Source organism: Vidua macroura, chromosome 4, assembly GCF_024509145.1.
Source record: "Vidua macroura isolate BioBank_ID:100142 chromosome 4, ASM2450914v1, whole genome shotgun sequence".
Lineage (NCBI taxonomy): Eukaryota > Metazoa > Chordata > Aves > Passeriformes > Viduidae > Vidua > Vidua macroura.
In genome coordinates, this window is record NC_071574.1 from 1,482,716 (window position 1) to 1,508,919 (window position 26,204).

General features: G+C 40.7%; 1 protein-coding gene across 3 annotated transcripts in view; it reads left to right on the forward strand.

Annotated features, from left to right (window-relative positions):
* Positions 1–26,204, forward strand: part of CAMK2D (calcium/calmodulin dependent protein kinase II delta) — a 201,776-nt gene that overhangs the window by 92,140 nt on the left and 83,432 nt on the right. For 2 of the 3 annotated variants that reach the window (XM_053975118.1, XM_053975120.1), the window contains exons 14-17: positions 10,957–11,011; positions 17,211–17,276; positions 19,807–19,879; positions 25,301–25,403. In XM_053975118.1, coding sequence (XP_053831093.1) covers positions 10,957–11,011; positions 17,211–17,276; positions 19,807–19,879; positions 25,301–25,403 — 297 coding nt within the window. Of the gene's footprint in view, positions 1–10,956; positions 11,012–17,210; positions 17,277–19,806; positions 19,880–20,745; positions 20,819–25,300; positions 25,404–26,204 lie in introns of all 3 variants that reach the window. The other variant, XM_053975117.1, reaches the window with a different exon arrangement.

The window sequence follows — 26,204 nt, forward strand, 5'->3', positions numbered from 1 at the left end:
CTCCAGCTGTGGTAGCATCACTTACTGTGATAGTTAATTGACAGAGGGGGAAGGCACGTTCACTCAGAAAATAATACAGATGGTTTTGAGCCCAGCCCAGTGGATAGAGATGGAGTGGGATCATTATGGAAACACTCTGTCTGGGCATCCTAGTACTTTGAGTCACTCACTCGTACGCTCTGTTAACTTACTGAGAGCTCCTAGAGCTTAAGTGTTGTTCTGGGTGATTGTAGAGGCATTTGCTTCTCCGGGTTTGATGGATGGATGTCTGCAGCACCACATAGATGGAAACAGGAGACCAGTTACCTAACCTGACTTCTTTCTGCTTTGACACTTGTCAGACTGTGCTTTTTCACTTTTGCCGTGAGTGTAAGAAGCAGACTCAGTCCCTACATTTCCCCTCTTGCTACCATAAAGAAATTAAGAGGGATAAACTGTAGTGGTATGGATGGAGCTGGTCTCTGGGGTGCTCCTATTGCTCCCATTCACAATGTTCAAGATGCATGGCTGTGAAAGAGGGCACCAAGGACAGAGGTGTCATTATAGTCATGCTTTAGGCCTGTTGCATTCATTTTAGGTCTTTTTCCTCAAAGCTGGTAACACAAAATTTGAGGACCTGGTCCTATGGAATTGGTTTTAGCCTTCTCTGCTTGCACAGACATAAAAAAAGCCATCAGATAAAGGCAGAGAGAAGGTGGATTTACAGTGATAACTGTATAACATGAGAAAGTAATAGTTAATTCCATAAAATACAGATTTTTCTGTGAAGTCGGCTTTATTGTCCTGGAACTAATTTTTTGCTGGAGCAGGTCCATGGTGTGCCAAATGCTGCTATCACTTCAGAATAAACCATTTTCTGCTCTCCAAGGGCTGCTGTGCATTGGAATAATATAGAGCATAATTGAGAAGTGATTTAGAGAAAATGTAGGTTTGGTCTGGTTCGAGAGAACACCTGGTATCTTAGCACTTCTTTTGGTTTTAAGATTTTTAATTAGGAAAAATACTGACCATTCAAATGGTACATTGGGATACTTAGTATTGCCATCACAGATGCCTGGAGTCTGTCTTTTAGTCCCTGGAGTGGAGGATAAATGATTTGGTTGTCCTGTTACCAAACCAAATAAACAGTCATTAAAAGGTGGTACTGTGATTAAGTGAATTGCTGGTTGTGCTTCAGTGAGTTTTGCATGGGTCCTCAGAAAATGAGCTAAGATCTGCCTGATGTTTATACCCACATCACTGAGGGGTGTGGCTACATTCCTGCTGTAATTTATGGGGTTTTGACTTCTTATAGAAAAGGTGATGCAATATGTGATCCTCACTGCAAATCTGGAGTATTCAAAGAGCCCGCTGATTCTGTTTGATGTAACGCTTCCAGCACAGTGGTAATTAATGTTACACTTAGCATGTAGGAAGTAGGATTTTAGGTCTGTCTGCATTTAAAAGCTCCCTGAACTTAATCAAAAGCTAATTTATTTTTAAACTGAAAATTTAGCTATTTCTTTGTGGCCACCTACTGCTCTGTAAACTGGGGAATTGTTTCAGTTTAAATTAGCTGATGCTTTGTTTTAAGCTGAATTAAGAGAGCATAAACTTTGATTTTATGCTAACATAATAACATAAACTAGAGCATTTTTCTCTTGTATACAGAGGTCTTAACAAGTAGTATTTGTAATGCTCACTCTACAGTCTACAAGAAATAAGAGCAAATAAAGTTCCTCTGTATATTCCTTTGTCATCTTCTCATAAGGAGGGTTGGCAAGAATTCCTAGAGACAACTTTATTTGAAAATTTTGAATTTTAAATGCTAACATTTTAAATGTTATTTACTCAAGCTTGAGGCAGAATGAACTTTGACTTGAAAGTTATTTATTATAACATATATTTTTTATGAATCACGAAAGCACAGTAGCAGCTTTTTCTGAACATCTGTATTTTCGGGTGACCAGCAGGACAGTAATGATGATTCTGACATGTAGATATGCATATGCTGAAAAATTACATTCAGCCTATTTTATGCTGTGCCTAACGTATTTTTAAGGGCAGAGCCTACAAGAGAGCATTTTTGCCTCTGGTTCACATTCCACAGTTGGCACTGGGCGTTGGATGAGGCAATTCCAGTGCACTTGCGTTTTCTGTCCCCCACCACAGCAATGTCTTAGCAGTGAAATTTGCTGGTCTGGTTTTCTCTCCAGATGCATGTTCTTGTTTGGAAACTATTGTAGGAAATGGAAAGTTCAGCCTCATGGAAATATGGTGTGGGTTCTTTGTTACATTCAGGATTCCTTGACCATGAGTGTCAGGGATTTGTTTCTGCAGGCATAATTAGTCTCCCTTATTTACTTCACAATGCTGCTTTGCAGAGCAATTCTGTGTCTAGGATGAATAATGTGATAAAAGCACATCTCTGTGTGTACGATTATCACTTACCTGGGGAGCTGCTGTGGCAGATGCTTTACAGGCTCATTGACCTGCAGGTCCTTGTGAGCTGTTTTAGCAGAAATCAGAGCAGAGACACTTTGATGGAGACGCTGGGTCACACTGGAGTTCCGTGCGTGTTCTTCCCAACAGATGCGGTCCATACGGAAAGGACTTCTGCAGATGTTTACAAGTGTTTATTTGTACGAGCGTATTTGTTGCAGCTTTTTGTTCCTGTCAGCTTCTTAGAGTGGTTAAGTGCCTCGCAGCAGCCAAGTGGAATTTTGTCTGTGGTCATCTGCATCACAGCTGGGGGAAAGGAAATCCTTAATAATTAAGGATTGTATTCCATTAAATAGCAAATGGCCAGCTTGCTCTGTGGCATTACATGTTCACTTACTGAAATCCTCATGAAGGTAGTTTGTTAAAAACATCTTCTTTACCATAATTTATTTATATAACTTTTCTTCTTTACCATATTCCATCAAAGTGACCAGGCCACTCTGCCAAATAGGTTCTATAAGCATCTTCTGTTTCAATTATTTTCTCCATAATATATCTGTTTGCAGCAAAAAATTCCTGTTTAGTCACAGATTTGAAAGTACTTCCTTTAACAAAATGAATGTTGTGGTTTAAGTCAGCACTGGGTTTGGGTTTGGATTTATATTATTCTTTTTGGTTTTTTAGCTTGAATTTTTTTATTTTAGCGCTATTAGTAAAATGAAAAATTCTGTGCATCTTGTGGGGAAGAAGCGGGGCAGGAACATTCTCTTTCCTTCAGCCTTCGGAAAGAGAGGGGGCAAAATGTTTGCTGGTTCACTGATTGAATGAGGATAAATTTACGTATGCAATTTCTGTTAGGAAGAGGGGAATTTACAGGGCATTTAATGCAGTCATCAGACTTGAGAGCTGGTTCTTCAGCCTTGCTTCATTTCCATCGTGCTGCGAAGTAGGTGTAGTATAGTCATCGGAAGGAGAACTGGGGGAGAAGGGCAGAATGCTTTGGCTGCTTCCACTTACCAGAAGGACCAGTTTTAGAAGCCCTTGGTGACCTAAAGCAGTGTGAGACCAAAAAGCCATGACTGTGTATACAAGTACTCCGTTTTCAGTATTCCCTTGGTCAAAGTTGGGGTTAATTACAAATATTTTTGTTGGGATGTTTATATAGCAGTGGTCACTAGATTGGAATTGTATACAAGAATTGGATTATTACTCAGGTATTAAATCAGTATCTGACATAAACATCAATAAAGCTATTTTTAAATATTTTTTTTTATTTCTTTACACACTTCTTCTAATCAACTTTCAAATGACTTTTACTGGGTCACCTTGAATCCACAAGGATTATGGTTTTACTTGGTCTTTACTCTGATGAAGTAATGCTTTTAAAACTAAAAACCAAAAGGGCCAAGACTGAAAAGTTTTAGGAAATTTAGATGTAGTTATTGCTCCTACTGACTTAAAGATTTAGCCTAGGCTTTCTGAAGGTAATTGTTACTAAATAAAGGTGCCTTAAATACAGTGGTAATTGCTTTGCAAACATTGTCCCAGGCTGCTTGGGGCATACCTGGCTCCTATGTGAGAGGTTTCTTTTCTGTGGTTCCTCTTGAGTCATGCCACAGGATTGCAATTTTGTGCTTTCCATTTTATTAAAAATATTTAAAGTAGACTGACTTTGTTTTCATAAGCTGATGCTTTTAAATACCTTGGAACTTGGTCCTCATGAAAGGGGAGCATTTAAAAAATAAACTTACATGCGTCTCTGAGTGGTCGTTATGTAAATTGTTTATATGTCTGTCTTTAATGTATTTTAAGAGAGGAGAGCCAAGAAGGGAGGCTGTGTCCTACCCAATGGTTATAGCTCCCCAACAGCTAATTTTGTTGCTGTGTAGGCCCTACATATTATTTATATAAATCTGTTCCAGGCTTTTTCAGCACTGTAAATATTAAAATGGATAAAGTCTAATTTTGATAATTGGGCAATTGCATTGGCTCTGCTGAAGTATACTGTGTGGCTTCCTGAGCCTGTTAATTTTAATTGATGTAACATCTCTGTGTTACAGCTTGTCCTTTTATTAGTTAACACTCCATGAAATTCCTGTGTCTTTATTCCTCTTTTTACATGTTGTGATGAATGCAAAAATAGTTTAAAAAATGGCACTGCTTAAAGCATCAACACTGGCAGCTGAGACATCAGTTTGCTCATAGCAAAACTTTGTGTCAGACTTGCTTTTAATCCATGCAGTTATCCTCATAAGGCTTAATGGGATGACATTTGTAAGGCTTTTTGTTGCTTTGTAAAAAATCTTGTTAAGCTTACAAAAGCAGTCCTTCAGCTGCAAAGAGGAGCTGGCTCACCCTGACACATAAGATTTCCAGTCAATGACACCGTTGTACATGAAATGAAGACATGAAGGTGCAGGTGTACATTTTAGCTCCCTGTTCTTTTGTGCAACAACTCCATACAATTGTGCTGTTTTCATACATGAATAATTAAAGGTGTGTAGCTCCAGCTGTTTCTTTTAGCTTCATGGATCCAGGATAGAATTCCACAGAACTGCTCTGGGCGTGTGTGCGCACAGAAAGGCACACACACCTGTGTTATGGTGCACTGAAAAGCAACTAAAGCCTGTGGGATAAAGAGATAAGCACCAGTTATCTCAACTGCTCTACATGGGGACTACCAACATAGAATTAGATGGTTTTGAATACCTCTTGGGTTTTTGTTCTTTTTTAAATTAGTTAGTTTTATCTGGGAAATTTTATTTTTAGAGACTGTCAGTCTTCACCTACCAGGAATGAAACAAGAGTGTCTCTGTGACAAAAGAGCCGGTAATTTGTGGCCATCTGCTTTGACATCAGTACCTGGAGTCACTCAGTCCCTGTGCAAAATGTGATTTTTTTACCTGCTAGACAAGTAATTTTTCATTTTCTCTGTAGCAAGAATCTTTTGCCAAAGTTAACACTTTGGCAAAGTGTCTTCCCCACATGCGTGCAGTAGGCTGGCATTTAATCAGAGTACAGATGTTTATTGTGAGGGCCTTGGTGGGGGGTGGGTTTTGCTCACAAATGAATATTTTTGGAATATATGGCATTTTGTTCATAGTACTCAACCCTTGCTGTTGCAGTGCCTTGGGGAAAAGACAGTATTTCCAAATATTAAATTCTCTAGTTATTTTTTGTCATAGTTGAGATGATTGTAATACAAAGCAACACACTCCATTTTCAGGAGGCTTCAATTTGCTTTTATTCCAGCATGCATGCATTTTATACTTTCTTACAAAACTCCTAAGTTTACACTTCACTCATTGGTCACGAAAGACAAAGTGCTCACTGGAATAGACAGTTGCAGGTTTCTCTTATTTATCCTTCTTTCTTTCTTGGTTTCTGTGTCAACGACCTTGGTAGAAAATTCTTTCAGGGGTAAACATAGATCCTCTGATCAAACTTCTCTCTGGCTCACAGAATTTGCTGTAAAACCTCTTCCACAATTTTTCCCGTCATTTCTTATTATACCAATTTTTGAGATGCAGGTGAATAGGATTTTTTTTCTTAAGTTTTTGGCTCTAAATACTTGTGAATTTGCACTGTAATAAAAAATTACCTTTTGAAGGAATTTGGGAGTTACGTAGTTTTGGTTCACTGTTGCTGAATACAGGCCACCTGTTAATGGTGTACACAGCACTGCTGATTTGCATAAAGTCATTTAATGACTGTAAGGATTGCATTTTACTGCTGGTGTGTTTGACAGCATTGGGGGAGGATTATTTTCTTAAATATGCAAAGCATTGCTCTGTGTTTAGTGTTGTTCAGAAAGCAGCTGCCCTAGAGCATTGCTACTGTACTAATCTTACCAGATTAGCCTCTAAATATTTCAGACTCTTAGGTAACAGCTCTTATTAGTGTTTGCCAAGTTCTCTTTACTGTACCTGATAAGCTTTATTATAGAGAGCCCCAGGCTTCCATGGGCTCGGCAGAACAGTGTTGTGTGAGAGGAAATGTGAGTGTAAGGAGCAGTAAGGACAGCACAGACTCCGTTTTCGTGCTGAGCTCCCTGCCTGGGAGCTATGGCTGTGACTCTTATGCACCACTGATTTAAGGGGTTTGGTGGCTCAGCAGAGATTATTTATACCATTTACACCAGACATTCAAAAGAGGATGTGGGGACAAGATGGAGCACTGAGGTGCTGAGAATGAGGCTGCACTGAAGCTGTTTTGTTTGAAGGGAGCAGATCAATGCCAACAGTAGCACTCCTGAGCAGTGGGTCACAAACTTTTGCATGCTCAGTTCTGCTTCCTCATGCGGGGTTACTGTGTTTACCTTGGGATCCCAGTACATTTCCCTTGGGATCCAGATTAAAAGCTGTAGGATGAATGCTGCCTTTGGTCTCAGTTCTTGGTACTGCTGTAAAGGCTCCTGCACTGGTGTCCACGAGAGTTTCAGAAAAAGTTCAACTGGTGACTTTATTTTCCATCCCTCGTCACTTTGCTTTATGCAGTAGAACAGGAAAGGTGGCAAAGGGTGACTTTGCAGGAAGAGGTGAGTTCTGACAGTGCTAAGCCACAGCGCATCTGCCATTTCTCAGCCAACAATTCTGCTGAGCACTAGTCTTGCTTTGTGCAGAGAGACAGGACAGCAGAAAATGCTTTTAGACAGGTGTTTGAAATAGAAAGTTGAGTGGTTCAAATATGAGTAAAAAACATAGCTGGTTATGGCTTTTCAGTGACTGAGGGTTTTTTTTCATTTTTTATTTTGCCTTTTCATTTTCAAATGCAACAATTTATCCCATATCTACTGGCATACAGGTACCAGTTCACAGAACACCCAAAGTTGACTTAAGGCATTCCATGAAGTTCCTTCCATTAAGTAATGAAGCTCATTTTTGAAAGGATGTGGGAGTTTTGATTTGGGGTGTTTGTTTCTTAGTTTCAGTAAGTGGTGTATGTAAGGCATGCATAAATACTGTAATACACTTTTGGAAGTGAACATGGAGGGAAAGCATCCTTTTCCCCTTTTCGTCATTGCAGGAAAGCAGAAATGAAGTAATTTGCATATTTCAGCAGATGTGCCCTAAGCGTTTGTGACTTTCAAACTCATTTTAAACCTCTACTACTGATGAATGTTCCCCGTAACTTCCTAGTGCTGCACTAATTTGAGACATCAAATTTCACAGAGTTACAGGATCAGTGTCTCTGGGGATTCACAGATCTTAATCTCTACTACCAAAGGGAAAATCAGTGTCTTTACCATTGACTGTGTTAATCCCTTTCGCTGCTCTGTTCATAAACACAGTGAATGGGGTTGCATAGAGAGAGTTTTCCCCAGGGAGCATCTCTCTGGCAGTTTGGCACCTCGGTGCACATCTGTGCAGCTGCTGTGCTGACCATGCAACATAACTTTGGGGTGAAGTTCAGTCTTCTCCAATAGTTTGTCTTTGTGTCATGAACTAACTCAGATACCAAATTTAGCAAAATGATCACAAGCAGTTTCACACAAATATTTTAGGCAATAGGTTTAGATGTGGTTAAATATCTTTGTCATCAAGAATTTCTCTTGACTGTTGACTGTTTGACTTGACTACTTGCCTGGAAAAAATTGATTTTCAGTGGAAGTATGTGGAATACTATTATTTTGATTTTTTTTTTTCTTTCAAGGCAGAAATTCAAAAGGAAATCATAAAGTTATTTGGCCATTATATCAAGCTGTTTTCTGTGGGATAGGCACAAAATAGTGCAGTTCACCAGAAAAAGTCACATAAAAGAGATGATTTTGCTTTTCAGTCAGATTGGAGCTGGCCCACACTAATGGCTAAATGGAAGCTAATCAAGCTAATAGGAGTTCTCCCTAAAATTATTGATAGGGTATTTCCAGTGTGATGATTGGAAAATATTTCAGGTGAAAATCAGTGCTGAAGCCAAAGGGGGTATTCCTGGTGTTTTGTGGGCTTACAGTATTTCTCCAAAAAGAAGGGCTGTAAGCTGCCTGGGTTCCTGTCAGGCATTCCCATTGCTTAGGACCGAGGACTTTGTCTGAGGTTGTTAAGCACCTTCTCTGGAACCTGGTAGAGGAGAGTGACCACAGGGCTACAGCAGGCAGGAGGAAAAGGAGCTACCTCCATTTCCTTGCTGCCTTCTCACGTGTTTGTTAATAACAGTATTGATGAAATATCTGTAGTTAATAATGATTTAGTCTAACTGAAATGTTTTCATAAAAGATAAATGCAACTGTTACTACTGATGAATGCTTTGTGACTCTGGAGAAATAGGAATGGCAGTGTGAGCTTCTGATGGAAGTTATTATATTGGATGAATAATCTCTGTAATTGCTGCCTTTTGGTTTGTCATGCCTGAATCCTGCCTGATAGGGGTGTGTGAAGAACTGTGTCTGCAGTGACTGCACAAATACTTCTTGTAGTGCATCTCTTTGACTTAGTGAGTATCTTCTCAAACTGTCATCCTGGCATCCCTTGTCTTTCCCATGGCAGGCTGAGTGCAGGCAGAAGGTGTGGGCCACGCTGGATTAGCCTTGGTGCCATCGTGCACCCTTTGCTGTGCGCCGGGGATTGCTCTCCTCTGCCCTCGCTTATTTGGCATTTTCACTTCACAGACATAACCATGTGCCTGGATTGACCAAAGATGCCAACATAAGCACTTGCCAAAAGGCAGCTCTCACCTTCCCCAGCTGCCTCAGCCTGTTTTCCTTTTCAGAAACAATCAGGGGCATAAGATCCCGATTCAGAGAAGGATTTGTTCCATCTCACTTCTGTGATTCAGGCATTTGGGAGGAAAAGAAAGAATGTGATTCTTGAAGAAGATATCCTTGAAGAGGTGTCAGACTTGAGTTTGGTTAGCAAGGAGTTAGGCTCCCCAGGCTGAGCAAAACATCGTCCATCATCCCAAACAACAGCCTCTTTCTAGTCCAAAGGGGTCAGAGCTGTGGCTCTGCAGGCACTTGGAACCAAATCCTGTTCTAGAGAAGGAAAGGACAAAACAAGAGCACTTCCTGCTTCAAGCCGACACCAAAGCTCGAGAAGCCCCTTTCCAGGGTGCCATCCTGGCCTTCTTGGTAACAGGGATATGACAGAGGGGAACGTAGCTCTGAATTGAAAAGGCCATGCTTGGAGTTCTTACTCATCTGTTTAATGAACAGGATTTTTCTATCCAAAAGTATCATTTGCTATGTATAAAGCTTAGAGTTGTTAACCTTTTCATAGATGGATATGCATAGCCGACCAACTGCGCTTCAAGCTTTACAGATTTTGGGCTGTATAGCATCTGTGATATGCCCAAGGGGCTGTGCTAAATCCCATTTCATGAGTACTGTCTTTGATGCTGCTGTACAAGCAATGTGCCCAACAGCCAGATGTTTTAGGGGTGTCAGTCCTCAGCTAGAAATGTGAAGGTGCTCTTCTAAGCTGATATGTGGTGTCTCATCCCACATTTGGTTTGCTTTAAAGACGAAACATTTGGGAGTATTGAAAGTTCGGCTCAATGCAAGCAGACAGAAAGCTGATTTGGGGATTTTGGGGGTTTTTTTAGAAGGGTGGAGAGTAGTGTTGTCTGGCCCCTTCATAAAAACAGGGAGTAATCTGAAATACAGAACCAGCCAAAACCACAAACTCTGATTTAGACCTACTTGGCTCTTCTGAATCATCATGAGCTCTGCACACTGAGTCAGCCAAGAGCTGGTTTTCTCTTCAGTGTTGTGTAAACACAAGATGTTTCTCTGGGCTAAGTATTATTAAGTTAAAAAGTCATGTTTATTTGTCCTGTATAAAAAATGATTAATACAGAAAGTTACCATCTGGGGAGATCTGAAAATTCTTTTCATTTACACTTTCTTGCCCAGCTCAGCTTTGAACACAGATCACTTTTAGGGTACCCTGATTTTTTCATTTGATTCTATAAGTGATAATTATTTGGATCAAACTACTGATAAGGCTTCCTGTATTACCTTTGGAAATCGTAATTTCATTTAAAGTAATTAAGGAAAACCACAGGACTTAATTCATAATTGCACCACGATGTGGTGTGAATTCTTAAAATTTGATGGGAAGGTTGTGCAGCTGACGAGCACGTTTTCAGGGCAAGCTTTAGATCTGGACACAGAGAGGGGTATGTAAACGTGGCATGGGGGCTTAATTAGGATGCTCTACGCTGGCCAGGAGATTTCTCTCTTTGCAACTCTTCACGGTACGTGTGAGAAAATGTTAACAAGCCCTGGAAGGGTTTTACTCTGCTGAAATTTGTGACTAATTGTGGGGGGATTTTCCTCATCTTTCTTTATTTACAACTTCTAAGATGTAATACTGCTGAGAAAAAGGTTGTATGACATTAGGAAAGTAAGAGATAGGGAAAAGGCAGTTCTGAGGGTAGGGGATTAGAACAAAGGCCCGCACCCCACAGCTGAGAGCATACAGAGATGCAATGCCAGCTCTGCAGTAGAATTATAAACCCCCATGTCCCCCAAACCAAAATCAGCCATTAAAGACATGGAAAAGGTGACTGGTGTTTATCTTTTCTTCCCCCTTTCCATAGTGCGGCTCCATGACAGCATATCAGAAGAAGGATTCCATTACTTAGTCTTTGACTTGTAAGTATTTGTTTTGTATTTGTTTGCCGTGTTGGGGATGGGCTGTTCAAATGTGGAGATGCAAGTGCAAGCTCACAAGATAAATGCCTGGTTCTGGTGCAATGAGCTGGACAAATAGATGGAAACAGCTGGAAGGACAGGAACATATTTGGTCATTTGCATGTGCAAGACCTCAGTTGTAAGTGTCGCTGTAAGGATTCCATTTATTCCATAAAAACTAGTAAAACTCCACTGGTGAAGTGGATTTTAATATAAAGTGTAGATATGTAAGTAAAGGTTGTGTGATGCCTGCCAAAACGAAGCAAAGACTCAGAAAAAAATATTTGCTGCAAGCCAGTTGTCTAAAGGAAAGATAAAAAAAGGCATGTGGAACACTGATTTCTCTACAGAAAGTCTCTACTGCTGGATTAAAAAGGTAATCCTGAGTTTAGAGAGGGAAATATTCTTTTAGTATTTCATTCCTGATTGATATCTTACTGATTTATAATGTTTCATTTTGACACCACTCAGAATGTAAAGTGCCCAACATGTAGAAAGGAAGTTTCCTACTGATATTCTATTTTGCTTCAGGAATTTAGGTCCCATGAGTTGTTCATGTAGCGACTGGGCCTGTATGGGGCTTGTTTTTTCCAGATAAGGCTGTTTAGTGGAAGCAGGGATGGTGACAGCATGAATTTTGTGTCTCAGGCTCATAACTTGAAAAGAGAAACTCATTTCCTCATTCTTCCCTGGGATGGGCAGACTTTTCCACTCACTTGAAAAGTTACTGCTTATGGTTTTGGATATGGGCAAACCTGAATGATAGGAACTGTATTGCAAAACTTACTTACTTATGTAAAATTATCTCTTTAAACTGCAAATTTTTCCAGGGCAGTTTATGGTTTAACAGACAACACACCCACCCACCTACCCAAAGAGCTTTCTTAGCACCCCCCCCGTGGTTTTGCTGGTTAGAATGAGAATACATTATTTCCCCAGAAATGGGAAATAGCTCATTTCTAAGCATACAAACCGAAGTATTTACATTCAGCATGGCTGTTAGAACCTGAATCTTCCTGCACACAAGCAATCATGTGCTTTCATGTTCAAGTTACATTCTGGTTTACTTTCTGACTTAACTTTTTAAAAAGAAATCTGTAAAGACTTCTTCAGCGCTAGATTTCAGACTAGAAATACACAAATATTAAAATAGTCCGTCTGCAGTGAAGGCATTCGGGACTCAAATCCTAACTGGGAAGCTTGTATGTGATTTGTGTCCATCCCAGGTAAGTGCTGTGACTGTTGGCTTGGAAATGGCTCCAGGGCACAACACACATATTTGTTCTCTGACATGCACTGGGGTTTGTTTTGGGTTTTTTTTCTCTTAAGGGCTACAAAGGAAATCTTTCTATGTGGAATTGGAAAAGGCTTCTTAGTTCAGAACATTTCTAAGAAGTGCATGCAAAATTCTTCGTTCTAGGGACAGTATCCCTTTTAAAAAACAGTGGCTATTTTTCTGTTTTTGTACTGCTGTACTGTGAGAAACTCTGCCATACTATAATTGCAGTTAGTCCACGTCTGCTTTAAATTTAATATATGCCAGACTTATCTCAGGGGATTATTACTGTGATGTGAACTAGAACATTTGAACAACTTCAGAATTGTAGATAATGGTATCAAGATCTCAATAGTAAGGGAGCAAATAGAAGCCTATGTTCTGCAATAAAATGTTAATGCCTAACCCAAAGATACTGCCTTGGCAGAAAACTAGATTCCACAGGAAGCGTTCTGCCTTGGCTGGAACTTCCTCTGTTCCCTGTCAGTCCCATTCAGGACAAACAGAGGAACAGCCTCAAACATATATATAAAGCTTTTATGTTTTGGCCATGTGGTTTGAGGGTTTTGTAAAAATTAACTTATTTTGCAAAAAAGAAAATGTCTAAATGGCAGAGGCAGTGACTTTGCTGACTGATCGTTGTTTCTGGAGAAGCAGCAGGTTGCATTTTTGAGCAATTTTTGCCAAATTACTGAGAGTGCCTGTTCACAGTTGATTTTTCACATTCATTGCCTTAATGCTTACTAGTATTATTTATTAGTGAAACTTCACCTTTTACAAGCGTGGTTACTGCTCTGTTGACAAGTACATAAGAGCTGCCATGATGAAAAGATACTGTATGTACTTCTTGAACACACAGGCCAAGAACCTGCTTTTCTTTATTTTGTTTTTATTCAGCAGGAGCCTGACTGTGGTGTAACACTGTCACTCCACCCACACATGCCATCCTGCCATTTTCTTAATGATTTCTTTCAGACTGTGTGGGATTTGGTACGGCTGTTTCCTCAGAAATTTCTTTCAGACTTCATCCCACGTAAGAAAGTGAAGGGCAAGACTGCCCTTTCTGTGGATAGGAAAAAAACAATCATTGTTACTTTCTATTTTGAATTTCTAATAATCTCTTTGGATTAAATGCCACAGAGATGTCTGCTGCCTGTTGCTTTACTTGTATACCTGAGGCTGTGCTTTCATCTGGGGAAAGAAACAGTGTTTAATGTATTCTCTTACCCACGCTTTTGGGTGAACAGTTCTGCTGTCAAAATGGGAAGGTGGGAGTCTGTGGAAAACGGGTATTGAACAATGAACTTCATGAATTTAATAATGGACTTGATGAAGTTTTTGCCCCTCTTCCCTATTGGTTAAGGCAGCCGCAGTCAGGATTTGCGTCTGTTGGACCATTTCAGTTGCCAAGCACGAATGAGACTGTCTTCAGTGTTAATGATATTAGATGAGTTCAAATCCAATCAATTCTGTCAGTATTAATTGCTGTATCTGAATGGAAACAGCTGTAGCACTTGAAGACTCTCTTGTGCAAGTCAATGAGATTCTCTATTTTCAGTGTCTCCTGTTCCAATGCACTTGATGAGATTCAACAATTGGTCTGTTAAGAATCCTGGCCTTGCTTTTGGATTCTAAGTGCAGGGACCATACTGCGTAGAATAAACAGAAAACACAAAAAATAGCCTAATTTGCAAAACAGTGTTTGCCTCAGCTAAATGCCTGGGCCTCTATTTCAGAAGTAGAAAGGCCACAGATGAATTTAATAATTCTGTGGCCACTGTAAGATGCTTCCTCCCAGCTCCATTATGAAGCCAGCTGAAGAAGTAAATGTAAGCTAGGAGGAAACCACACCAGTGTGATCATCATCAGAGGCTGGTTTAGCTGTCTGTGCTAATTTGTGTGTTTCTTTTAATTACTCTCTTATATTTGCAAACATAAACCAGCAGTTTTTCTCAAAGCAATGTGGAGTGCCTTGGTGTTGCTTCGTGATGCTTGTACCTCTTCTGTGTAAACAAACCTATGTGCTTTACTGGTTGCCACTTTAGTATGCCCTTCTCAAAAATCACAAAAGGGCCATAGCAATTTGTACAAACCAGTAGCTTTTAGGTTGTATCCTGAAAGTTACTAGAGCTTAGATAATGAATGGCCTGTCATGAAATGCGACTTCCCAGGACCCAGATACATATCTGTCTAAGGCATTGAGAGCCATTCCCATTTGTATCCTGCAGGGAGCTAGTACCTTGGCACCTGCTCATGTGACTTTATGGTGAAGGACCCAAGTCATTTGGGAGTGGCTTCCTGGAACCTGCAGGCTGTCCTGCACTGGGATGCCTGTGACCTTTATTGCTGCAGGAGCACCTTGCTCAGGGACACTCAGTGAGCCAAGGCCATGAGCACAGCTGTCATGCCCAGAGGCTCAGAACGTGCAGCTGGGTTCTGTCCTCTCCTCGTGCCCTGCACTGTGCTGCCTTCATTCGTTGTGGCCATTTAGCTCTTTTGGAAGAGCTGTTCCTAAGGTATCCTTCGGAGTGACAGAGCATGGGAATTGCTGACTGCTTGTTTGGCTGTCACTGAAATTCACCTGCTCTGTTCCTGCTTTAATCTTTTCATCATTTAACAATGGTTGTGAATACCAAGCAAATGTTTAGTGTCAGTAAGTAAGATTTCGTATCCCCTTCCACCCTCCATGCTGGAGAAGAACAAACATCAATTTGGTATTTTCTTCCACTGAAAGGCACTTTGATGACTAAAGATTCTTGTTTTCTTTCTTTAGCTTGGATCAAAAATAAGTGTTTTAGGAAAGAGTAAGATCAAAGGATGCTTTGTTTTTTCATTCATCACAAAGTGAGAATTATTCCTCGTTACCAGAACTGTGGCAGACAAATATATATGCAAAAAGGAGTTATGAAAGACTGTCAAAATATATGCATCAATCAAATATTTTGTGCTACAGCAACCAAAGCCAGTCTCTGGAGGGTAGAAGACAAAAAGAGAATACAAATTAGGCAACAAGCTACTTTACCTCCTCTAGATTTTACTCCAGAGTTTTTTACAAAATAGCTTTCTGTTACCTGAAAGTCTCTACATTGAGAATCAGTAAGGCATAAACTCAGAAAAAGGATGGTGTAACCCAAATATAAATAAAATAATGAAAATCAGATTCTTGAACTAGCCTTCTCCAAGAAAGGAGCTGGGCTGCTGGTTGAGCAGGGCATTTCTGTCATCATTTAATATGGCTGAAAACTGGGTTCTTCAACAAAGTGTTAGTACAGCAGTTTGCAAATGAATGTTACAGTTCTAAACAGAGTATTCTCACCTTGGATTTTTTAATCCTAATAAACTTAATTGTATTCAATACTAATTGTGTTCACTGTAGTATAGATTTTTAAACATCTCAATCTTTAAGTATCTTGTTGCACACTCAAGCTTTTATGTTTGGGAGTTTATTGGAAATGTAATGTGCTAATACTCACATTCGTAACCAGTAATGAAATACAAACGTTGATCTTTCATCTAGGAATCATTTATGTAAGCACCCATACATGTGAAAAATCACATTTAGCTGTGCCAGTCTGTCAGCCTACACCATAGGAGAGAAATGTTACAGGAAGGGTCTTCCTGTGCTACAAGTCCCCTCTTGTGACACAGGCACACAAGTGTTATGAAATTACTGAAAAGCTCATTAATCTTCATCTTACAAGGATTGCCAGAAAACTTCTCCTGATTTTGGCCCTATATTTACTCATAGGTATTGTATGCTCATGTATTACTGTACCAATATTATCCCTTACAACTCCCTTCTAGGGAGATCCAGGTTAATGCTCATCTTCAGTATTTATTTTGATCCCTCTTAACCTTTATTTTGCCCAGCTAAACTGGGTTTGCTTCTCTGAGGAGATCTGATTGACTGGGTAGCATGGTAGCAATTTTTCTGTTCATGCTGCACTTCCAGTTCCCTTTTCTGGGTTTGAGTGACCAGAACTGGTACAATATGAGGAGGGATTTTACATTGCTGTCACCCTATTCCAGATGCAATGCAAGATTATGGCATCATCCTGCTCAGGGCTCATTCTGGACTGTGATCGTTGGGGTATAAAAACACAGTTTTATTGCTTTTTAACCCCTTTCTAACCATTGAACCGCTGGTTGTACCATGAGCTCCTGAGTATGCAATGATGCACAGCCACTTCTGTTACTGGCCCCAGGATCATGCAGTTCTTCCCTTGTACTTAACTTATTTTCAGTGGTGCTTTATCTAAGCTATTCCTACTTTCTCCACAAAGATAAATGACAATTTTCTAGAAAAAATCTGCTGTTAATCTGACTAATGTACCCTGATTCTACTGATCCTTCCCTTCCAATTCAGTAATGCTCTTTCTAGCCACAGCACAAAAAGACAGCCCCTCTGGTACCTGGGTACACCTCTGTTGTGATTTACTCTACACTGAAATACCCTTTTCCTTTTTTTAGCGTTGTTGTATTTTAGCATTTCTTACCTTTGCCTTATATTGCAGTTTTCAAATGATCCTGAACTGTACTGAACTTCAGCCGCAATTTTCCTGGCTGGTCAGTTCCCTTTGTCCTTGTAGTTTTACTCCTTCCTTTTGACATCCATAACTGACGTCTGGCATCTTGCCCAATACGCTGCTGCCCTTGGCTTTTGTTTTCTAATTATGATTGCACTTCCACCACATCCATTTTATTCATGTAATGATTTGGATGGACAAACCTTCCACTTTAGGTCCTGCACCTTGCTGCAAAACCTCTTGCATTTCTGTACAAATATTTCACTTACTCCTCTCTGACTTCTCCCTGTCAAGTTAATTTAAGGTGCACATTTTCGCTTCTGAAATCGCCTTTTCCCCATCTTGCTTTTTGTAACAGAGTCACTGGAGGTGAACTGTTTGAAGATATAGTTGCAAGAGAGTATTATAGTGAAGCAGATGCCAGGTAAGTAATTTGTTTTTCTAATATTGCCTTTGATAATTATAGGATAGTTACTTAAATATATCCTGGTGTTTGGCATCAGTTTCCCAGCATAGTCTGTGAGACTCTAGGATTTCTCCAGGAGTTCTTTTAGGCTTGGAAGGGCAGAGTTTGGCAGTTTGAGCTCACGACTGTGTGGTGGAGAAGTCATGGGACGTTCTTGGTGTCTGCTGATCTGAAAAAGCTGAAATTGAATCTCAGTTAGTTAAACTTTTACTCATTGTTTCCTCTGCAAACTGGACATAGCAGTTCAAGTATCTCATCCATGGATTCTTAGCTTTGCTGATCAAAGTTTGAAGCATAAGTTGGTCTTAAAAGAATTTTGCATTAAATATGATTTTTTGTTCTTGGGCCTGAAGTGCTAATTTCCTTTTCCAATTAGAGAATTTTAGTTGTGTTTCATCAATAAGCAATTATACTGTGTGTCTCATAGTCTGAGCTCAAATATGAAATCTCTGGCAATTTTCTGCAAGTGCTTGTTGAAAAACTTGAATAATAAGTTGACAATTATCATAATTTGTGTGCATAAAGTATCAGAGCCACTCATGTCATGTTTGTCCGCATATAATAAATCTTAAATTTTGTCATAAATTTAAAAATCCTAAACATTGTGGTCAATTACTCTATAGAAAATATGTTCTACCACCACAGTCTTCACATAAATTGATCTCAAAGTAAATCTAAAGAATCCTTATGTTTCTGTGTGTTTACAAACACACCCCCCTAATAATACATATTTAGTACATGCAATTTTAAATTATGCCTTTACATTTGGAGATCTCTGGGAGATGACCGGAAAGAATTAAGTATTCCTAACAACAGTAGTAGGATAATAATGAACAGACCAGAAGGTACTCTGAATATTAGGAAGCTTCCACTTCCAGATCTTACTGCGTCTGTAGGAATGGTAGGAAGATGAATATTTTGGCATTTAAGTAAAGAACAGCGCACAGCAAAACACCCTGTAGAAGAGAAAACAGCAATAGGGTTTAGGTGGGGTGGAAGAAGAGGAGCTATGTTGAAAAAAATTTCAAATGATTTTTTCCTGCTGTGATTGAAGCAAATTTCCAATATTGATGCCGAAGGCCAGTATATGTTGTCCTTGTGTGTTTTGAAGGTAGCTGGGTTTTAAAAGGAAAAATTGCAATGATGATTTCTTCTGTTCTAGAATTATAATATATTGGAAGGGGCTGTGCCTATATATGTATATATATACTATATATATATATATATATATATATACATTTTATTTTTTTCAGTAAAAATTGGACCAAATTAGTGAAATATCTAGTTATGATGCATCTCTGTATTTTGTATATTTATATATACAAATATATATATTTGTATATATAAATAGATATAGCCTCTGTGTGTATGTGTGTATCCCTCTAGCAATAGTTGCTGTTCTCTGTGGATGCCTCTCCCAGGACTGTCACACTGGTCTGCTCCTGCAAGCCCTTGCTCACGCCAGTAGTCTGTACTCAGACAAACAGTGCAGTGAGTTATGAGCTACTTGCCTAAGAAAGGGTTTTCAGGCTTGGGCTCCAGTTACTGATTATGACCATTCCTTCTGAATTCCACGGTCAAAAGGTTTTGGATGAGCAGCATCTTGACTACTGTCTATTAATTAGCATCACTCACTTGTGCCACAAAGATGTCTTTAAAAAAAATGCTAAGCTCTTGTGGTGCCAAAAAACCATCTGAAGAAGTTCCAGTGCTCTAAAATATTAATATTGTTAGTTGTGCTTTTTGGCATCATAGACTGGCCAAAACTTGCAAACCTGGGTATGGGAAAATAGGTGCTAGTTCATTTACTGCAAGCACCAAACGAAAACATTTGTCTTAATTTTTAATGTGAATTTTCACTCCCCAAATGACTCCTAACTAAACTAGAGCTGGACACTATTTTAAATGAAAATGCATGCCACCTTTTTGAATGATTTGGCTTTATTCTACTAACCGTTTTAAAGAAACCATTCAATTCAAAATGAAAAATGTTTTGCTTTTCCTTAGCTTTTGACTTCTTTTGTTTCATTTGTTTTCTGTATATCATCTCATTTCTGGCCATTTTCTTGTTTCAGCCCTTGTTGTAATGTTAACTTCACCACCAAAAATTAAGAAAACCAAAACATGCCACTAATTGTTTTACTGCCTCCACTTTATTTTTCCTGTGGCCGTTTTTGGAAACTGGAAAAAGCTTCCATACTGCTGAATGAAAATACAGTCTGATGATTCTGTCTCACAGGTGTCATATGTTCCATGTTAAATGTCTTTTTTTTGTTTGGTTTTGGTTTTTCGTTTTTTGGATGTATTGGAGCTGGAAATATCTCAGCAATGTTGTTCCAGTTCAAACAGCAATCAAGACTTGTCCAGAGGTGTAAAATTGGTTTTGTTCTTTAACTTTTTCTTTTAAGTTTTATTTTTATTTTGTATTTAATGTGATTATGTGCCTTTAAAATGTTCTCCCTTCCATTCTGCCCTTGTATCTTTGCAGTCATTGTATACAGCAGATTCTAGAAAGTGTTAATCATTGTCATCTAAATGGCATAGTTCACAGAGACCTGAAGGTCAGTATCTGGTGCCCATCAATTGGATATAAGAATTTTGGGGTTTTCTTTCCGCTGGGTAGGGGCAGAGGGTGGGATGTCTGCGATGTTCCCTTGCCTATCCTAGTCACCCTCGGAACAACCGGTCCAACCAATAGTGCATGACGCCTCTTTCCAGTTGGCAAGTCTACAGGCCGAATATACATCATGGCAAAAGGGGGAACGGTTGCCCAAAAGCCGTCTCTTGCCAAGGCGCTGTGCCGGGCGCCGCGGCTGTCCCTGTGTGCCTGTGCGGCACGGGAGGTGCCCCCGGCTGTGATGTATGTCAGCTTGCAGATGTGACCGCCACGGCTGTGCTGGGGCCCGGGGAGCAGCGGCAGAACGAGCGGCCGCACGCTGCTGCGCTCGGCTGGGACGAGCCCTCAGGTGCCGCTAATTGCTGGCTAAATTAGGCGGCTAGGAGCTAATTATTGACCTGGAGTACCCGGCTTGGAGGGGCCTGGGGACTACCTCCACGGTCGCTGCGATTTCTAACCGTTTCTACAATTCTTCAGTGCCTCTGTGAAGGCTCTGAGTAAGCGAGGAGGAAAAAGCACAGAGGATGCCAGATATTTAATACGACCTTGAATTAGTGGCAAAATTTCTTCCTTTTAAAAATGACCATTAAAAAAGACCTTGGCGATAATTTCGAAGCAAGCCAAGGCAGCCGCGCCGCCGCCCGTGTCTGAGGGCAGCCGCCCCGCGGAGCCTGAGGCCGTCGAGCTCCGAGCGGGGCGGCGCGGGCAGGGCAGGCCGGGGCGGGACGCAGCCACGCCCGGCCTCGCCCTCGGCCGCCGCCCCGCCGCCTGCTGCCGGAACTAACGGGCGCCCATGGTGTTTGCATGCAGTCATTGCATTCAGCAGATCCTGGAGGCCGTGCTGCACTGCCATCAGATGGGCGTGGTCCATCGCGACCTCAAGGTGAGTGCTGCTGCCCCGCCGCCCTCCCGGAGCAGCATCCCTGCCCCACAGGGCCGCCAGCAGCCGAAATGTAAATGCTCCCCTCTTTTTATTTCTCCCCTTGGTTCATTTGATTTTAACTTGACTTCACCTACACGCAAGAACAAGCTCGTGCTCACCAGAGGGAATCTGCTCGACGCTGGCCAGTGCCTGGCTGTCTAGCACTGGGTGGTACGGGGAAAACAGAAGGTGCTTTTCAAGCACTGTGTGTTTCTGTTGAATACATGGTCTTCCTCCATAATCCAGAGCTTTGGGAGCTTTTTCTCTCATCAGCAGAATTTTTAGTGCTTCTGGGAAGTACAGTGGCCTTTGCGTGCCATGCATCTTATAGGGACAGAAGGCCAGCTGCTCTGGGATCGCTGGCACACAGACCTCTCTCTCCTGCAAATGATGGCCGGGCTACCAAACATCTTTAAAAACCAGGAATTTCTACAGTGCTCTCACCACACCCACCTGAGGAGTCCAGTTCCTTCCAGATGAGCTTTAACAGTGGGATAGAAACTTTTCTAAAGAAAGCCCCGTGCAGAGAGAGCATTCCCTCTTTCTTAACTGTGTACATCTCCAAATGGCTAGAAGCATCTGCTGCAGGAATGCTCTCTGCCTTACAAAATATGTTGGCAAGGAAAGAAGCAAGTCTAGATAATTTTCTTTTACTGTGAGGCTCCAAGAGAGAAGGCTGTCCCAGAACTCATAGTAAGCTTGCCTTTTGGGCACTTGAGCTTCACAATCCGCAAGGAAAAGAAGATGGATTGTTTTGAAGTCAGATGGAAGTCTGAGCTATCAGATCCTTTGTAAGGCAGAGAAAAAATGGTGTGTGCGCTAAGGCAGCAAAACACGCTAATCCCTTATGGCACGGATTCTTGGGCTTTAGTTTTTTTCTGAATGAGTTCTGAGCAGCAGAAATTTCCTCCTAGGATAAGTGTTTCTAGTGCTTATCATGAATAATAACGTTGGAATCAGAATGCTGTCACCTTTCTTGGCAACTTTCACTCCCAAACAAACTGTTTTTTCTGACTTTATAAGGTTCATGTTGTTGTCAAAAAGGAACATAAAGAGGTTTGCTCCAAAAGCTCTGCGAGCAGGATGAGTTTCAAAGATGCATACCCCAAATTTTTTACTCATTTTGCACTTCTGGATTTTCCTTTGTCACATTTGTACAACAGGACAAATCTCTGTGCAATCTGTAAATCTTGCATGGCTGCTAGGTAATGTGGAATGAGTTTAAAGGGAATGATGTCAAATTTGTCCAGCTGCTCCAGTGGTTCCTGTCCATGATGTACGTGCAGTCCTATGCTTCTAGCATCAAAAGGAATTTTAAAAGCCAGGATTGTAGCTATGCAAGCTGATGGAATAAGGGATGCTTTCTATTACTTTTCATACAGTCACACAAAACAACTTTTTCTTTGGGAACGCATTAAATCCAGCTGTTGCCTGCTCCAGACCATGTGTGGATTTCTTATTCTGGCAAATCCAGGATGAATTGAAAAAACAGTGTGAGAAAAAAAGTCTCTGCCAAGCTGTGGTGCCCGGTTTCATTTGGGAAAGTGAAAACTTCAGGAAGCAGAAAGCCATCCTTCTTCAGTTACAGCTTTGTGGCAAAAGCCAAAAAACCCAAAGAATTAAGTGAAGGACTGTGGTGAAATCTGAGCAGAACACCATGTGCTGAAAAGAAGATGCCAGGAGCAGAACAGCAAGCTGTGGAAGGTGGTTTTGGGCTGGCATGGATCCTTGAATTGCAAAACTTGATGATGGATTTTTTTCCAATAACTCAGTCCACAGCATGATGGCATGCTTGGGGGTGGGGAGATTTTGGATGATCCTGTTTTATTTAACTTTTCTTCTAGGCTGATTTAGTAGCAAACAGACAGGAGCTTTTGCAGCCTTTTATGACCTGCAGAAGTGCTGTTGCTGCTGTGTTTGTAAACACTGGCTTAAGTCAGAATGGTAGTGGATCCTAGACCCAGAAAAAAATCAAATTATCAGTGGCAACCAGCTAGTAAAACACTACACTTCCAGGTAGGAATTCCAGTTCTTGTCAGGCCATAGCCTTCCTGCTTTTGTGAAATTTCTGTGATTTTGTGGTTAAGACCCTCTTACCTTCCACCAAAGAGTGGCTGCTTTAGGTATATTCAAGGAAAAATACACAGAGCCGTAAATATTTGATATCTTAAGGATTAAAGACCTTTGGAAAAGCATGGCATAAATCATGTTAATTTATTTGTAAGTAATTTTAGCAGTTCACAGTGCCATTGTGCATGCTTGGCTGCTGCCCATCGCCGGGGAGCGCAAGGTGACACCACCGAATCCGGGGAACAAGTCCTGCACGGCGCTGTTAATGTTTCCCAAGTAATTGCACTCATTCCCAGTTAATGCATGAAAATTACCCACGTGCCTCTGGCCAGCCTCAAACGGCTGCTGCATGTTGGTTAAGCACACAGTCCCACTTGGCATGGCCCAAAAGGCTGTTGTCCTTGGCATGGGAGTACGTCAGGAATTCTGGTGGAACATACTCATCTGTTAAAGTGGTACTTCTGCAGAAAAGAGACATGCAATGGAATAAAAAAAACAACCTCAAGAGGAAAACATGAACCGAAAAAGTCAACAAAAAACTGAACCAGCATCAGAAAATGCAAACCTGGTGTTTTGAACAAAATCACTTTTTGGGAAAGTGTTATGTGCTCAGTGGGGTAGTGCTTGTATTTCATCCAAAAGGATGAGGCTTTTCACTGCTTTTGGCTTGCCTGAAGGTCACAGCCAAATAGGATCATCCGTTGCTTTAAGAGGTTTGTACAAGAAAAGCATTCCAGGAATTAATTACTGTGAACTTGTTTCATTCTGAGAGGAAACCTTGCAGAACTATGTGACTGTATGTTGAAATTAGTGTTGTTAAATGGCAAGGAGTGTGACGTTGCTTAAATCAGTGTTGATGAAACTAGAGAAGAGTCCTCAGCTATGCACTCGGTGTTTCATGTAATGTAATTTAAATTAATATAAAGATTGTATTTTGTTCTGAGGGCTCTTCATCTTAATTTTTGAAACTGTGAAAATAGAAGATTCATCAAGTAACTATTGATGAAAGTTTTTTAATATTGTCTAGTCTATGACATAGCGACAAAGGGATGAGCGAGAGAGCAGTGTTGGTAAATTGCTGAAAAGATGTTCCTTTGGTGAGAGGGGAAAAAAACACCTTTAGACTAAAAAGTTTGTCAGGGCCCGTTGTGTTGTTAATTAATAGAAGTATCACCGTGGCTGAGGTCTTACTTAGGCTCAGGCATATTTTGCTGGATACCTGACATGTATTAAAGATAGGCTTTGCTGAAAGAGGCTTATGATCTTAATTGTTTCCAACCTCAGTACGTGCGTGGGATTAACTGCAATCACATAAATAGTCCCTTGGAAGTGATACAATTGCTGCTGGGTTGAACCTGGAATATGCCTTGAAGAGTTTGCAGGATTGAGGCCCCAGCACCAGCCTGGTTATAATGAAGTCCCTTGTCACAGACCACTGCAGAAATTGCTTCTCAGGAGAGACAGCAATACCCTTGAAAGTGAGGTTTTGTTATTCTGTAAATGTAGAACAAAATCTTTTTTAAAAATCATGGGGATTGGAAAGACAGGTGTGGCAAGAAAATGCTTTGAGGATCACAGTTCTCTGAAATAATCTGTTGATTTCTACAGTCCTTTTTTAATTGTATTTTTAAAGCAAACATTCATACAATAAAGTTGTCTTTGGGCAATTTACATTTGATGTATTTGCTAACTGCAGTTAAAAGGATTCATTATGAACAGTAGAATGAACACAATTGTTATGTTCAAATCCTTCCTTTACCGTGAATTGTGTGAGTGTACCATAGCATTTCATTTCAGATGTGACCAACATACCCTACAAAACAAAAGCAAGGTGGGAACTTTCACTAATATTGTTATTTGTAAAGCTTCTCTGCAGGCACAAACGTGGGTGTGCTGAGAGATTTGCAACATAAATACACCTGCTCTCTAAATACAATCACAAGGCTGGTATTGTTGGGGTGTCATGCAAAACATTTCTGTTTGGCAGTTGCAGATGCCTGATCCTGCAAACTCCATGGGCTAGACTAGTCATCAATGAGTCCCTGTCCTTCAGGAGTCTGCTGCCCTGTTTTTCCAGTAACGAGTTCTTGGGAATCTCTGACCAGCCTTGTCACACCAGCGGGTGTCACAGCTCCACATGCCCATTCTGGCTCTCTTCTTCACACTGTCCTTAGTCTTGCTGGCATGAGCTCATGAAGGCTGGTGGTTCTTTCCAGATAGGAATGGGAAGTGCAAGTTTTGCAATTTCATGGAAAAAAAATCATGGCTTTCTTCTCATTTTCACTCCTCTAAGTATCTGTTCTTTTCCAGAGTACTGTCTAAAATGTATTTACTTATCTTTTCATCTCAATTGTTTTGTCTCTCTGAATAAAGCCTGAGAACTTACTTCTAGCTAGCAAATCCAAGGGAGCGGCAGTCAAACTGGCAGACTTTGGATTGGCTATAGAAGTCCAGGGAGAACAACAGGCTTGGTTTGGTAAGTAAATACCATTTTTTCCTCACCGTTTATTCAGCATAGTGGTTAAGCTGCCTCCCCAACTACCCCACTCTCAACCCGGAGTGAAACGTGCAGCTATGTGACTCTTTGACCCTGGAAAACCTGAGTTTCCTGATTCCTAGCTTGTGCTACCTTCCATCAGCCTGTAAATTGGACTGAGGTGCACACAACCCCTTTTCTCCCACTTTCTCCTGAGTAACTAGAGGCAGAAAATAGAGGTGTAGAACCTGGGAGGGGGACCAGTGGTTTCCCCTCAGGTGACTGAGGAGTGAGACAGTAGGGTAATACTGCTGAGTGTACCTGCCCAGTCATCAGAACATTTTGTCTGAACAGGTCTCTGTCAGCTGGAAACACCTGAAAAATTGATTCTGAAGCACTTTGGAATGTGACTTGACTGAAAGGGAAACTAGGAGGGATTGAGCACCTTAGCCTATAGCCAGACACTAATTACAGATTGCTTGTTACAGTTAATAGACGCCACAAGGAGAATGGTGGAAAATATTTAATAGTGGTAATTTTAAACAATAGTGCATGTACAATTGTGATACATGTGTCTCACGTACCACCCTCTTTGAACAGATGTGAAGCGTGAGGAAAAAATTATTATAAATCCCAGGTGGAAAAACATACAGAATAAAATATTTATAGCAACTGCCTATTCTCTCTTAGAGAAGCTAGAAAGTACAGTTTGAAATGGAACAAAGTGGTTGTAGGCTTGGAACAGAAGCAGAAAGATGTTTCTGGGCAGTGAGTTGGGAGGTTGAGTGTTCACGGCTATAA